Source organism: Panicum virgatum, chromosome 3K, assembly GCF_016808335.1.
Source record: "Panicum virgatum strain AP13 chromosome 3K, P.virgatum_v5, whole genome shotgun sequence".
Taxonomy (NCBI): Eukaryota; Viridiplantae; Streptophyta; class Magnoliopsida; order Poales; family Poaceae; genus Panicum; species Panicum virgatum.
The window spans coordinates 19195803-19209554 of record NC_053138.1 but is presented as its reverse complement, the minus strand read 5'-3'; the positions used below and the strand labels follow the sequence as shown (position 1 = coordinate 19209554).

At 48.3% G+C, this 13752-nt stretch overlaps 2 protein-coding genes across 2 annotated transcripts; both read left to right on the top strand.

Annotated features, from left to right (window-relative positions):
* The first annotated feature begins 5240 nt into the window (after positions 1 to 5240).
* On the top strand, positions 5241 to 5889 carry LOC120701294. The gene has a single exon (XM_039985406.1). The coding sequence runs from the start codon at positions 5373 to 5375 to the stop codon at positions 5649 to 5651; it is 279 nt and encodes a 92-aa protein (XP_039841340.1). The 5' UTR covers positions 5241 to 5372; the 3' UTR covers positions 5652 to 5889.
* A 4986-nt stretch (positions 5890 to 10875) lies between these two features.
* On the top strand, positions 10876 to 12639 carry LOC120698127 (cytochrome P450 71A1-like). The gene is made up of 2 exons (XM_039981614.1): positions 10876 to 11849; positions 11930 to 12639. The coding sequence occupies exons 1-2, from the start codon at positions 10917 to 10919 to the stop codon at positions 12536 to 12538; spliced, it is 1542 nt and encodes a 513-aa protein (XP_039837548.1). The 5' UTR covers positions 10876 to 10916; the 3' UTR covers positions 12539 to 12639.
* Positions 12640 to 13752: the final 1113 nt, after the last annotated feature.

Below are 13752 nucleotides of genomic sequence, written 5' to 3'. Positions count from 1 at the left end.
CTCTACGGTTTAGCTTACACAGCCTTCAATTATTACATTTCTAGCTTCAATCGCTGGATTATCAGGGGAGTCAAGAAGCACAATTAAGTCCGACAAAGTCTATTATTATGCTTTCATCCATGGCTCGCAAACAGGTCTAAGACTACCATATCCAAAGAAGTGCTGACTCATGAACAAATCCTTTGTTCTCTCCTCATGCTACAACATTGACCAAAATCGCATTCAGTAGGTTCCCCTGAAAAATAACCTGCATAAAAGATGAATGTTTAATGTTATCATTATCAAAGATAAATATCATTTCGACATATACACATATATATACAGTTTTGCTGACATGAATTTCCTTATTTTGAAACAACATCTTCTTTTATGCAATTGCTTTTTAAAAAAAATTACCATAAACCTTGCATTCCTGGATCCTCCCCCGATGGTCCGACACCATCTGATCCTCCTCTTTCTTCAACAACAACAACAACAATAACAACAAATGAGATATACGTGATGGCTTCGATACTGGCATGTATACATACTCAGCCCCATATCCATAGTGCCGATGCAATAATGTCACAAATGAGGGTTAGAAGTCGGCATGGGTAAGATATTCTGCACTAGAGTGTGTCTACATATTCACAATACACTATTAATTTTTTTTGCGGGTACATTTCACTATTAATATGTGTCGGTACCCCAGGACTGGGGTACCCCCTCTTGCTGTGTCTAGGCAGGAGCATTGTGGTTATCCTTGACTACGTCCAAACAGCCGGATCCCCGCGGTCCGGAGCCCTGTTCACCCCAACAACGGTCCCGGACCCGTCCCCCGGCTGGGAAGGGTCTGGGAGCACCACATGTTTCGGGAAAAGCAGGCGCTCAGCCCGAACAGCCGGGAGCTCCGGACCTTCCGTGGAGGTCCGGACCCCCGCGGAGTCCCGGACCCCCCCATGGGGTCCCGGACCCCCTGTATAGTAACCGGACCCCTCACTAAGGGAAGGAATTGACACCCCGCCCCGGGGAGGTCCGGAGCTGCCACGTGTCTGCAAGCACAGACACGTATATAAGGCCACTTGGTCTCCATACTAAAGGTTCACCTTCCACTGCATTCATTGCGGTAGGTGGACGTCCGCATTGATATAGCAGAAGCCGAGGCAAGTCTTTGATCAGGGGACGCTATTGATCGCGTATTACCAAGACGTGTAGTGGAGCCGCTGGCGCCGCTCACGCCGCGCCTGTCAGTCTGCCATGACAGATGGACACGACAGCTCGGCTTCACCCATTATGACGCCTACATAATAGCCTCAACAGGCCACGCCGCAAGCTACGTTTCCCCAACGGGCACCTTGCTGACGGGACAAGAGAAGACCTCCCTGAGTCAGAACGCCAGCAGGTCATGAAAGCATATCAGAGAAAAGATTCACAACTACTGTAGACATTTAAGTACTCTGCGCAGTATGCTACATAGTCACGTTGGGCCCACTTGTCGGGGCCTCAACGACCAATGTATCCGTACCCCTTGATCTATAAAAGGGAGGGCGCCCGCTAGAAGGTGGCTCAGGCTGGAAAAAGGCCAAGGCCCGGCAGAGGATATGTTCATACATAACCAAGAACAATACTTCTCCCAGTGGATGTAGGGTATTACGCTCCGGCGGCCCGAACCACTCTAGATCGTGAGTTCATGTGTGCTTGCCTCCGTGCTAGATTAGCCTAACCGTCTAGTACTTCCCCGAGTCCTCTCTCACCGGGAATAGGCGGGTGCGCTCCGCCACCCGGCTGTGGGTACCCTAAAAATCCCACGACAATATGTAAAAGAGTGGTGTGGAGAATGAAAACTATTGGTCTAATTTGTCGACTGTGTCGTTGTGATCTAACCATTGGCTGCGGTTGGTGGCCAGCAAACACGTTTCACGTTAGGCCGAGAGCACGTGTGCTTCAGTGCTTGCAATACGTACCTTCAGTCATTGAAGCGTCATCGTGGACCATTCAGGGAGAGAGAGAGAGACAAAAAAAAAAATTGCGTGGCGATCGAGATCCATTGGTTTCTGAAGAAACCACTGTACTCGTCCGGGCCTGCTTCTTGTTGCTGGATGATCAGGATCTTACGCGGCACGAGTCCACAGAGCGTCTTGTGCCGGAAAGCGCCCGTGATATCTTTCCCAGCATGGTGGCCTGGCCGGCCGGCTCCATCAGCGCACCTAGTCAACCAACAACCATACAGACACGCTGCGTCCATATATTCTGCGGTGTTCGGCAAATTTTAACGTTATTTTTCTGAATGCTATCAGCCTATCATCACCGCCAAAAGCACAGCCCCACTTCCACTGAACAGCACCATCTTTCGCTCTGAATTTGGCTTTTTGGCTGCAGCAGATTATGTCCGATTCTTCACTCATCAAAATCGTCGTCGCCTTGCTACTTGGAAATTTGTTAGTAGTAATTACAGTTAGTAGTGGCAACTGGCATGGATCCCTTGAAAATACTGAAAAGGAGCCAGTTTGTCCTCATTGAGATCTGAGAGCACATTCAGCCATTTATGCAGCGCCTGACGCCTGAAGATCCATTCACAAAGATGGGGTACTTTTTCACCAGGCTAAGAGCGCGCACTACTGCAGAAGCCAGAAGGTTATGCACCTCTGGCATTGCAAGCACCATGAGTCATCTTTCTATCTGAAACAAGAAACATGCTTCACTTTCAAGCATATTTTAGTACAATTATTCATGTGGTTTCTCTATCTACTCTTTACGATTCAGGGGGCGGTCAAATGGAGCGCAATCGAGTTGCAACCTGTGAAAGGCTGGATAACACTAGCACTAATTGTACGTGAATCTTCAGAAGATAGCTCTCAAACTACTGAAAAGACACCACTGACAGTCTGACACATTGGACTGATCCAATCGGGTGGATCACAGGAACATTTAACCTAAAAAGATTGTGGCCGGTGACTAGGTTCATAGCCTGCTCATCATCCGATTGTTGATTAGACCTTCATGACCTACCGTGGGGTTATTAAGTCGGTATGGTATAAAGAGGCTGCTAATAAGTAATAGTAGTAATTGTTAGGAAATTGCTTTTTCAGTGAGCACGTTTGTAATGTTAATGCGTGGTTAGTGTTACATTTAGGGACGAAGCTGCAAAAATTATGTCAAGATTTGAGTTTATTATTTTGGACTTCTCAACGATCGAAACTTGCGGCTTACGGGACTTGGGCAGTTGGGCCAAAGTTACTTCAGCACAGATGAAGTGACGATTCATAAAGCTACAAAGTGCATCTAACTTCCACTGTAAATTCCCCACATTAATTAATTCCCGTCACAAACCAAATAAGGGACTAAAATATAATATACAAAATCCAACTTCCGTGTAAATTTCCTCTGCCTACTCTCATATCTCTACCTGCATGTCCATTCCCATCGCTTTTCCAAACAAACCGTTTGATTACTACTACCCACCCTCAGTCTAGTTGCATTGCATCCAACCCACGAGTCCAAGTTATAACCTTACACCGACACAAACACAACACTAACACCAACCTCCATTCTGATTAGGTTTAGTAGAGATCAATAGCTACCTCAGTAATTCACTTGTTCTTTGTGTGTGATAAATCTTGGAGCATTCTGACAGAAAAAGTCACAATTTCACTGGTGCCCTTGTGTAACCGTATATATAGGTGTCGACAGGGCACCGGCGACACTAGCCAAAATTAATGCCTTAAAAAATGATTCTATAGAAACGTTTGCAAGGAGAAAGCCGAGCGAGACGTACATGCCTAACGAACCGGAAGGTTTACCATTGAGCTCCACGAATTGAACTGGCTGTAGTAGAATCTCTTTATTTCTCAGTCCACGGCCACAATAGCCCAACAACCTGTGGCCGTAGCCAGGAATGACGCGTTGTGATTGAATAGCTGGTGTGCTGCGCCTGCTGGCCAAGGATGAGTTTTTTTTTTTGAGGGAGGTCAAGGACGAGGAGTTTGCAGTGCTGAGTCTAAGATAATGGCCCCCGGGTCAGTGCGCGTGCTTTCCATCATCGCCCCCGTACGTGCGGTCCTCCCGCGGCCGGCGGCGGAGATGGCACCCCGGACCTTACCGCCGCCGGCTTTCCATGCCGATCGACGGACGGGATGGAAAATAATGTCCCGTCCGGATACGGACCGTACCCATCCGGGGCCATCTAATCAGCGCGCGCGCCAGGAGCCCCGCGAGCGCGCGATCTCCGACAGGGCCGCGTTTTTTCCTTTTAGGTAATATTTCTCACCCTCCACTTTCTTGTTTGGAAACTTATAACTTATACATAAAAGTTTTGTGTATAATTTTTTCCAAACTACTACTCAGGGAATATTTTTTCACCAAAATTTCGTGATACACAAATTTTTTATGTATAACTTCTTTCAATCAACTTCGCAGAAGATATTCTTTAGCATAACTTTTCTATGATATACAACTTACATGTATAACTTTTTTTAGAAAACTTATCGGAGGATTTTAGCATAACTCCCACGATAATATTATCAGAAAAATTTCTCGCACAACTTTTACACATAAGTTCACTATATCCAACTTTCCATAAAAAAAAATTTAGCATAATTTCAATGAAACATTTATCAAATAAAAACTTCTCAAGAGATAACATAATAGAATGTAAAAATATTGGTAAAGAAAACTTAGTTTAACCGAACTCAAAGGAACACTTTAGAAAGAAAAGAAAAAAAAATGTAAAAGTAATACGTGTGCTGTGTGCACGAGAGTCTCACGTACGGGCTTAAGCTAGACAGCTACCTCTGTCTCATAGATAGACATACACGAGTACACGACATACTCGCGCAGGCATATTGAGTTGCTGTCTCGTCGTGCGTCAGGAAACCTACTAGCGCCCGCTTGTTGAATTGGATTTCCGTACCCATCCATCCATGAGGTCATGCTCACTCACCCCTCTGAATGGGAGGACGTCAAAGCGGCCTTGCCTTCCTCCTCGCTCGTTCCACCAATGCCAATAGGCGCCGCCAGTGACGCAGATCACAGCCGGAAAGTGTAGTGATCATCCATCCGTAGCAGAGAGATGATCATGCCAATCCACACGACCACACACGAGTCCAAGTTGCCTCCACGTACGCAGGTGCATTGGATGGATGCACGTTGTACTACAGAAAAGGCCCGATGACGGTGGCACCATGCACATCTTAGGCACCTACGAGCTCTATATAAGACCCTGCTCCGCGTCGTGGATCTTGCACAATTCAGAGCGGCACAGCTATAGCTCGAGTACAGTGGCCAACAAGTAGTACACATCTGGATATACAGTGTCCCAGGCCGGGTTCAGTAGCAGGTAGCTACACTAGTGATCGAGCTGAACAACCAGCCGGCCGTCGAGCAAGTTACGAAACATGGCAGGCACCGGCGCGAGGGGAATTCTTCTCTGCGTCCTGCTGCTGCTGCTCGCCGCCGTCGCGCAGCACGCCCGGTCGGCCCGGCCGCTGCTGCAGCAGGATGAGGCGGCGACGGCTGCGGAGGGCCTCCTCCCGCGCCCGGCGGCCGTGGTTCACGTGGGTGCCCTCGGCGGCGGGGCGGCCGGGGAGGGAGGTGGTGACGCCGCCGCCGGGATCGCCGTGCCGTACGAGAACAAGCGGCTGAGCCCGGGAGGGCCGGACCCCCAGCATCACTAATGGCCAGGCACAGGCACGCCCAAGCCCAGGAAGCCTGCATCTCCGTCGTCTTGTGCTTGAGCTGCTGGCATTGCTTCCAGCAGTCTTTACAGAAGCCACTAATTGAGTTTAGACACCTGGATAATCAGATGCAGCCTAGCTAGCGTCTACAATTTTCTTTTCACAATAATAATGAGAAAGAAGCCAATGTTATATACACCGGCTTCTACGATTGGAGATGTATATGCTGTTTTGGATAATTATACTGAATTACATGCAAGAACAACGCTGCCCTGATCGCAAGAAGCGATTAGGACAGCATGACGCTTACTTGGACGAAACCCTAGAATTAGGGGTGGCGGTGCGCCGAGAGTTATTGTTTGCAAAACGTGATGACTTTCTTCCTTTACGAATATCATAGGGTACATATTTATAGTCCGGAGAATTGGAAAACAATATAAACCAACGTGTCCAAATCAGACTCTATCTTTAACCCAAACTGAACCAAATCTAAAGATACATGGTCCACATGGCCCAAACATTCACACAGGAGCCGATTCACAAGCCTTCTTTAATTTCTGCTTTAAGCCCAACTTGCTCGCGGCCCATTAATTAACTCTGTTAATTTATAACGATAACAGTTTCTTCACGGTCTCTTCAATTCTTTGTCCTTTGGCTCCCCCTCGACCCCCGTCCGCTAATCGGTTAGCGGAACCACCGTAGGGGCGGCCCTTCGGGCCTAGCTACGCCTATCTTCTCTTTGTCATCACTTAAACCTAAAAGCCTGAGAATGGTCATCTTAACAATCATATTAGTCCAAGTGTTGTGTGTCATCAATCGCCAAAATATTATATTGAAATATGGCATGAGAGGCCATTTTCGCTACACGCGCGCAGCAGCTGCGGTCGCAGCGCGCTAGAGGCAGGCGCAGCGGCGGCGGGGGCGGGGCACGCGGAAGCAGTAGGTGAGGAGCAGCGCGCGTGCGATGGTCGGTGCGCAGGCGGCGACAGGCATGAGCGGCGGCGCGGGATAGAGAGAGGGGGATGTTGGGGTGTGAGGAAGATAGGGTTTGAGATGTGTGGATCCAACGGTTGTTATTTGTTTGCACGAATCTCAAACACTGGAAGGTGGGGAAGAAAAAAATCTTCCGGAAGATATATAGGTTTGGCGTGGATACATCAACCGGAATCCGAAACGTGGACGGGTACTATTTCGGGCCGCCGACATGTGGGCCGCACAACTGCTCGTGGTGGATCCAGCGGCTGTGGAGATTTGACACGGGCCAGAAGGCCATGACCATGGCCCATGGTTGACGGAGACAACGAGAATCAGTTGAGGTGGTCCACCTACCTGTGACCTGCCTGGCCGACGGTTTAGCGGGTCCATTTGGAAAGCAATTTCAGTGCTCTGTATTTTTTTTTTCTCAACAAGGTGTAGAGCAGCACGTAGATTTAGCACCCTCCAGACTAGAAATCACGGATGTCACTACAACGGAACTCAGAAAAAACTCTGAAGATGGAAGTTATCCTTTTTAAAAATAGTAATAGAACTTCATAGTAAGATGCGTGGATTTAGAACTTTTGACGTGACATGTTATGTAAATAATATTGGTCAGCTTTCTTACTAGTATGTTCTTTTACCCGATCGGAGACAGTGTATTTTTCGTGTTTCCCCCTCATGTTCACGTCATTGGTATTGTGTTTGGATGTTGTAAATTTATAGTATAGTATCTTTAATTTTTCTGTTTTATGTCCAAACTTCATCACATAATTGACAGGGGAGGAGGGGAGACCTAATAAACTTAAGAGAAAAACATACAGACCTGTGTAAGATATATGCGCGCGCACACACACACTGCATGTTAATTTAGTGTAATGGTTTGGGTTCTTTGATGCTTTTTTTTAAATGACAGGTCAATAATTTGGAAGCAGATATTAGGGGATAGTTTGGGTGAACTTCTTTATAATGTCATGAATGGATAGTTTAGAAGTATGATTTGAGTATATTAAGCTAATATTTTCATAATGATAGCAGAGGGCAATATTTTTTTGCGGATAAAAGAGAGCTTTATTGATTAGTTCAAAGGAGGTCTTGCACGCACACATGCACACAGAGGGCAATATGAAGCATGTATTATGATGTGTTGAAGATATTTTGGGTTATTTTTCATAAGGACAAAACAAAATTTGGTTTCTTATTTCTCCACTAACATAAATGCACCTGCTTTCAATATTTAGCAAATATAAGTTGACCACAAAATGGAAGGAAACCACATACCTTAGTTTATTACACTGGTCCAAGTTGATTATACTTAGGATTGGAGAGTGTGTGTTTTAGTTGCAATTTATTTTTAAAAAAAGATGTATTAGTAGTTAAGGGTTTGGGGGACTTCTGGATTATTCGTGTTATGCTAGAAAAATAGCACGACAATTCCAAAAAATATATATATCACTCAAGGTACCCACTACCTCCGTCCCCAAAAGACTAATGTTTTAGCCTTTAAAATTTGTCTCACAAAGAGTGTTTGTTTAGCTTGTAGTAAGATTTATTTAATTAAAGCAATACCAAGTACCAAGAAAAAATATATATAGAAAAGTGCATAGAGCCAATCACATACTTAGTACATTCTATTCTATTTTTCTAATTGCAATGCATGCATTTATTGAGGATCTAGAAAATCAAATAAAAACATAGTTTTCAATCACAATTGCTATAGTAATTAGGGGCATCAAGTTCATTTCTTATGATGAGTAATATGTTTGAAATTTTCTATAAGAACAACCTTATTGGGATAAAAGGAGTATATACTTCCACCATCCCAAAAAGAATCATCCTTTCCCTAAAGACATGTATTTCTCTTTCCAAAAGAAAGAAAGTGGATCTCATAGCCTCTGACAATTCGAAAAAGGTAGGTCTCAAACTCTCGTCTTCCGAGGAGTAAAACAATTTCAAGTTTTGACTGAATTTATTCAAAATACTATTAATATTTATCTTATGAAATAAATATCATTAGATTAGTTATGTAATATGGAGGTACAAACGTTAGTAACTTTTTTTAAAAAAAATTGATCAAACTTAAAATTGTTTGATCCCTCGGAAAACGAGAGTTGCATTCTTTTTGGGACGGAGCTAGGGAGTATTAACCAAACTAGTCAACCCAACTTAAAACTCATTTGACAATGGTGGTTGGTCAACACATTGCGTACAAATTAAAATCAACAAATAATGGTAGTGGTGGTCAAGTTGAGAAGCTTTTGACGAAGCATGTCGGTACACTCAGTCTTGGCCAATGAAAACAGAATGGCGGCTCAACCAAACGCCGTCTCTTGATGGCCTGGGTCACGCTTCTCTGGCCACTGAGCCCAAAAGCAAGCAGCCAGCAGCCGCGCGTCCAACGAAACGCTGGCGATTTGCAATGGAGATGGCAGCACCTGAGATGCCAAAGGCGATTTCGTGCTCGCTGATCCTCTTCGCGCTATCCAAGGAGATCGAGGGGGTGCGAGCCCAGCACTTGAGCAGTTGAGCTGGAGCTCGTCACCATCAGCTGGGGCACTTTCAGTTAGTTGTGCGGTCCTCCTCGAGGTCTCTCTCTCTCTCTCTCTCTCTCTCTCTCTCTCTCTCTCTCTCTCTCTCTCTCTCTCTCTCTCTCTCTCTCTCTCTCTGACCGCGATGATTTGAGGCTTGGGAAGAGTGCTTTAGTTTCTTCCGTGAAAGGAAGGTTCGTCCGAGGATCACGCTAGCTCAAAAGGAGCACATTGCAACAAACCTTTCCGGACGGATTCGCAGCTTGGGATCCATCAAAAAGAGTTCCTGCTTTCCAGTGTGCAAAGCTGCTAAAATACAAAATGGCTAGCCGAATCGACATAGACTTATCAACTGAGATACCTACCTTCCGTTCGTGCCCGTCAGACGTGGACAGCAAATGGAACAGGGCTGGATCATCATCGAGCTACCAAGGAATCCTCCCGGATCTCCTCTCTTCTTTTTTTTCTTCTTTCGACCGGCGTCGTTTGGATCAACAGATCCACTTAACGAACGAGAGCATTTCTGCTTGACTTTTAGCAGTCCCAGTGCTAGCTACTGCCTCCATGGGAGTGTATAGAACCTTGTGATCTATCGCCAGTGCACAGTGCACCCGTGATCTCTCTGCCGTGCGCACGATCGAAATCCAACCGAGGCTTGGCACCCAAGCATCGTAGAAATCGATCACGCAGGCGAACCAGAAAAGGCCGGAAGCTTTTTGTGTATCGAGCGGCCATGGTGGGCTGGTGGCCACTCGGACGCGCGCTCTCCGGCCGCCTTGCTGCGTGTGCCGTTTTGTCCTAACCGTAGCATGCCCAACGGCCCGAGATCCCGTTCCAAAAGCCGTCCCCTTGTCACGACGCGCGCCTGCAGCCGAGAACGACCTATAAATATCGGCCACCACCACGAGCAGATCAGTCAGATCAGATCAGCTGGATCGGCTTGGCTTGCACGCACGGGACACAATCTGCCACTGGCAGGTTCTTGAGCGGATCGTCACCTCGAGCGATGGCCGCTCCCGCTCGCGCCGCCGGCATTGCGCTCCTGGTGCTGATCCTGGTCGCCGGCGCCGAGCGCGGCGCCGTGACCGAGGCCCGCGTGACCCGGCGTCACGGCGCTGTCGGTGCCAGCAGCGGTGTGGTCGCCGGCGGGGACGGCGAGCAGCTGGCTGGAGGAGTCCGGCGGGCGCCCAGCAGGTGGAACAGGGGAAGGGCGCTCGGCGGGGAGAAGCGGAGCGTGCCCGGCGGCCCGGACCCGCAGCACCACGACTAGGTAGCGACGCGCCCAACCGTGGTCGTGCGCACGTATAGTGATACTGTACCAGCCACCTCCCTGCTTTATGTCCTACGAGCTGGTGTTCTCGTTTCAGTGTTTTTTTTTGTCAGTTGTGGTCTAGTATTATTTTCTTTTATTAGCACCTTCAACCCTCTTCAATTCTGAACTAAGAGGGTTGGAGGTGCTGTAAAGTCACCCATTGTCACCCCTACCGGAAACCATCAGGCGTCCGATCACACAGGAAATCGCTCACCACCAACAATGCAGCCCATTCCAGATGACCCAAATAAACCATCTCGTGGCCGCCTCTCCTCCTCTATCTTGTTGGCAATGGCTGTGCTGCACCACCACCCATCGTGCCTCTATCTTGTGGGCCAAACATCGTTGGGTTCATTCCCGATTCGGAAAATTGGCATTTTTGGACCCTGAGCTTCTATGCAGCGTTCAAGCCATGAACTGGTGGTGACGTGACAATTCTGCCACTCGATCATGGCTCCGCCTCAGCTCGATTCCAACCTAGCCCTCTTCCTCCTCTTCGCGGCTCCATGTTTCGTCATCGTCGGACGCCTTCTTCATCGGCGGCCGCGCCGCAGCAATTGTGGCCGAGTACTGCCGCCTTCGCCCCTGGGGCTGCCCATCATCGGCAACATGCACCAGCTCGGCCGGGGGCACCACCACCGGAAGCTGCAGGCGCTCGCGCGGCGGCACGGCGACATCTTCCTCCTCCGGCTGGGCTCCGTGCCTGCCCTGGTGGTTTCCTCGGCCTCCGTGGCCGAGGAGGTGCTCAAGAACCAGGACCACGTCTTCTGCGGCCGCCCGCAGCAGCGCACGGCCTGCGGCATCCTCTACGGCTGCCGGGACGTCGGCTTCAGCCCCTACGGCGAGCGGTGGCGCCAGCTTCGCCGCATCGCCATCGTGCATCTCCTCGGAGCGAAGCGGGTCGACTCCCTGCGCGCGCTCCGGGAGGAGGAGGTCGCGTCGTTGGTGGCTCGGGTCCGCGCCGCCACGGGGACCTCGGATGATAGCAGGGGCAAACTCCGAGCAGTGAACTTGAGCGAGCTCATCGTGAGCTTAACCTATACCGTCATCTCGAAGGCGGCGTTCGGGAACAAGCTCGGCGGCATGGATCCCGGGAGTTTCCGCGCGATGATGAAGGAGGTCACCGATCTGCTGGAAACGGTCGCGGTGAGCGACATGTTCCCGCGACTCCGGTGGGTGGACTTGGCGACGGGGCTCGACGCGAAGATGAGGAGGGTGGCGGGCAAGCTTGACGACGTTCTCGAGAGAGCACTCCAGGAGCACGAGAGGAAGCCTGAAGACGAGGATGAGGCTGCTGACCTTCTTGACGACTTGCTTTTGGTGATCAAGGAGGGCGGTGAGGGGCTTAACCTGGATAGGATTGATGTCAAGGGGCTCATCTTGGTAAATTCTCAAGATCAAGGCCTAATTTGTACGAGCAAGCAAGTGATGTTGTGCATACTGATATATTTCTTATGTTGCAGGACCTTTTTATAGGAGGAATCGATACAACTTCCAAGGCGATAGAGTGGGCAATGGCCTATCTGATCAAGAACCCAAGAGAAATGGCCAGAGTGCAAGAAGAGGTGAGGCAGGTTGCAGGGGCACAAGGAGTCCTAGAGGAGCATCTTGGGAGGATGAGCAGACCGCAGGCAGCCCTGAAAGAAGCCATGCGGCTACATCCACCGGTGCCGCTGCTTATCCCCCGTGAAACGATCCAGGACACCAAACTCCACGGCTACGACATCCCTGCAAAGACTAGGGTCATCATCAACGCATGGGCGATCGGGAGGGACAATGAGTCATGGGAGAACGCTGAGGAGTTCCTGCCAGACAGGTTCGTGCGCAACGCCATCGACTACAATGGCAAAGATTTTCGGTTCATACCATTCAGCTCTGGAAGGAGGGGATGCCCTGGCATTGCATTCGCGACACGCCTCGCCGAGCTTGCGCTGGCCAATTTGATGTGCCATTTCGACTGGGAGCTGCCGGAGGGCCAGGATGTCGAGTCATTTGAGGTTGTGGAGTCTAGTGGTCTGTCACCTGCTCTTAAGTTTGGCCTCATCCTTGTCGCGAAACCTCCGCGAGCATGAATCTTTCAGACTGCAGGCAGCAGTAGGTACTTTTGTCAGGGGAAAAAAATGAGAGCGAGGCCATCCGTGTAATATAGCCACCTGATGTACTCGTTCTATAAGTGTGATATATTGATCTAGAAGGTTGAATGAGGAATATATCCACATTAAGTCAATTAGAACACCAACGAGCGTGTTCTGACCAAAGTACAGTCATCGAAGAAAATGTAAAGCATACTATGACTGATAATAAACTAATACAAAGAATGTCAAGTAATTGATAAATGCGAAAAGGACTGAATATGGTACCTGATTAAGTAAACTGGTGAGCAACCCCTTCTCAGATGATTTGAAGCACTAAGAATATCAAGCAACTAAATGAACTCTCTGCACGGTTCCCACTAACTAAGGACTGTGTATTATTTATCAACCATGAAAAAAGTCATGAACCTAAGCTTCCATAGTGATTAGAAATCTCAAACACCAAGAAATTTTCAGTTGACACTTATGATTTTAAATTTTAATGCACACACAGAGAAATCAAAGTGACCAAACAAAGCGCTACATAGCTTTGATATATTTTTCGCCAAAAGATTTTCATGGTCAAATGATTCACAAAAAGAATTATCTACTACCCAAATTTCCAATTCATGTGTGAATATGCAATGTAGTGGACATATAAAATCATCCTACACAATTATCGTTCCGCAATTTTACGAGCATAAGGTGGCATATTTTTTTTTGGCTCAAAATCTGTCGCCAAATGCCTATGGGTCCAAATTTTAATACTAAAAAAAATCTGTCACCAGATTTTACGCTAGCAAGGAAGCGTAAGGGCTTCAACACCTTATTCATGCTCACCGGTTGGCACATGAGTGGAGCACAGCGCACGTCTCTTCAAACGTCAAGCAGCCGGCACCTTAGCGATTGTGTGCAACACATCTAAGATGATGTTGACCTGTGGACCACCGCAGGTCAAATTGGGAATGGGTCGGCCCGGACCTGACTTTGGACTTGGCCCTATTGGCCTCAGGGCCAATTTCTGAGGCCACGAGCCGACCCAAGTTCAGGCCGACCCATTCCCAACTTGAATGCCGATGGTTGTCCCCCTCGTGAAACGGTTCAGGACACCAAGCTCCATGGCTACGACATCCATGCCAAGTCCCAGGTCATAATCAATATGTGGGCGATCGGGAGGGACATCGAGCCGTGGGAGAACCCTGAGGAGTTCCAGC

Excerpts from the sequence above, each read along its gene's own strand:
- LOC120701294 (XM_039985406.1), top strand. The coding sequence starts at position 5,373 with ATGGCAGGCACCGGCGCGAGGGGAATTCTTCTCTGCGTCCTGCTGCTG.
- LOC120698127 (XM_039981614.1), top strand. The coding sequence starts at position 10,917 with ATGGCTCCGCCTCAGCTCGATTCCAACCTAGCCCTCTTCCTCCTCTTC. Across the intron at positions 11,850-11,929 it reads ATGTCAAGGGGCTCATCTTG|GACCTTTTTATAGGAGGAAT; the intron begins GTAAATTCTCAA and ends CTTATGTTGCAG.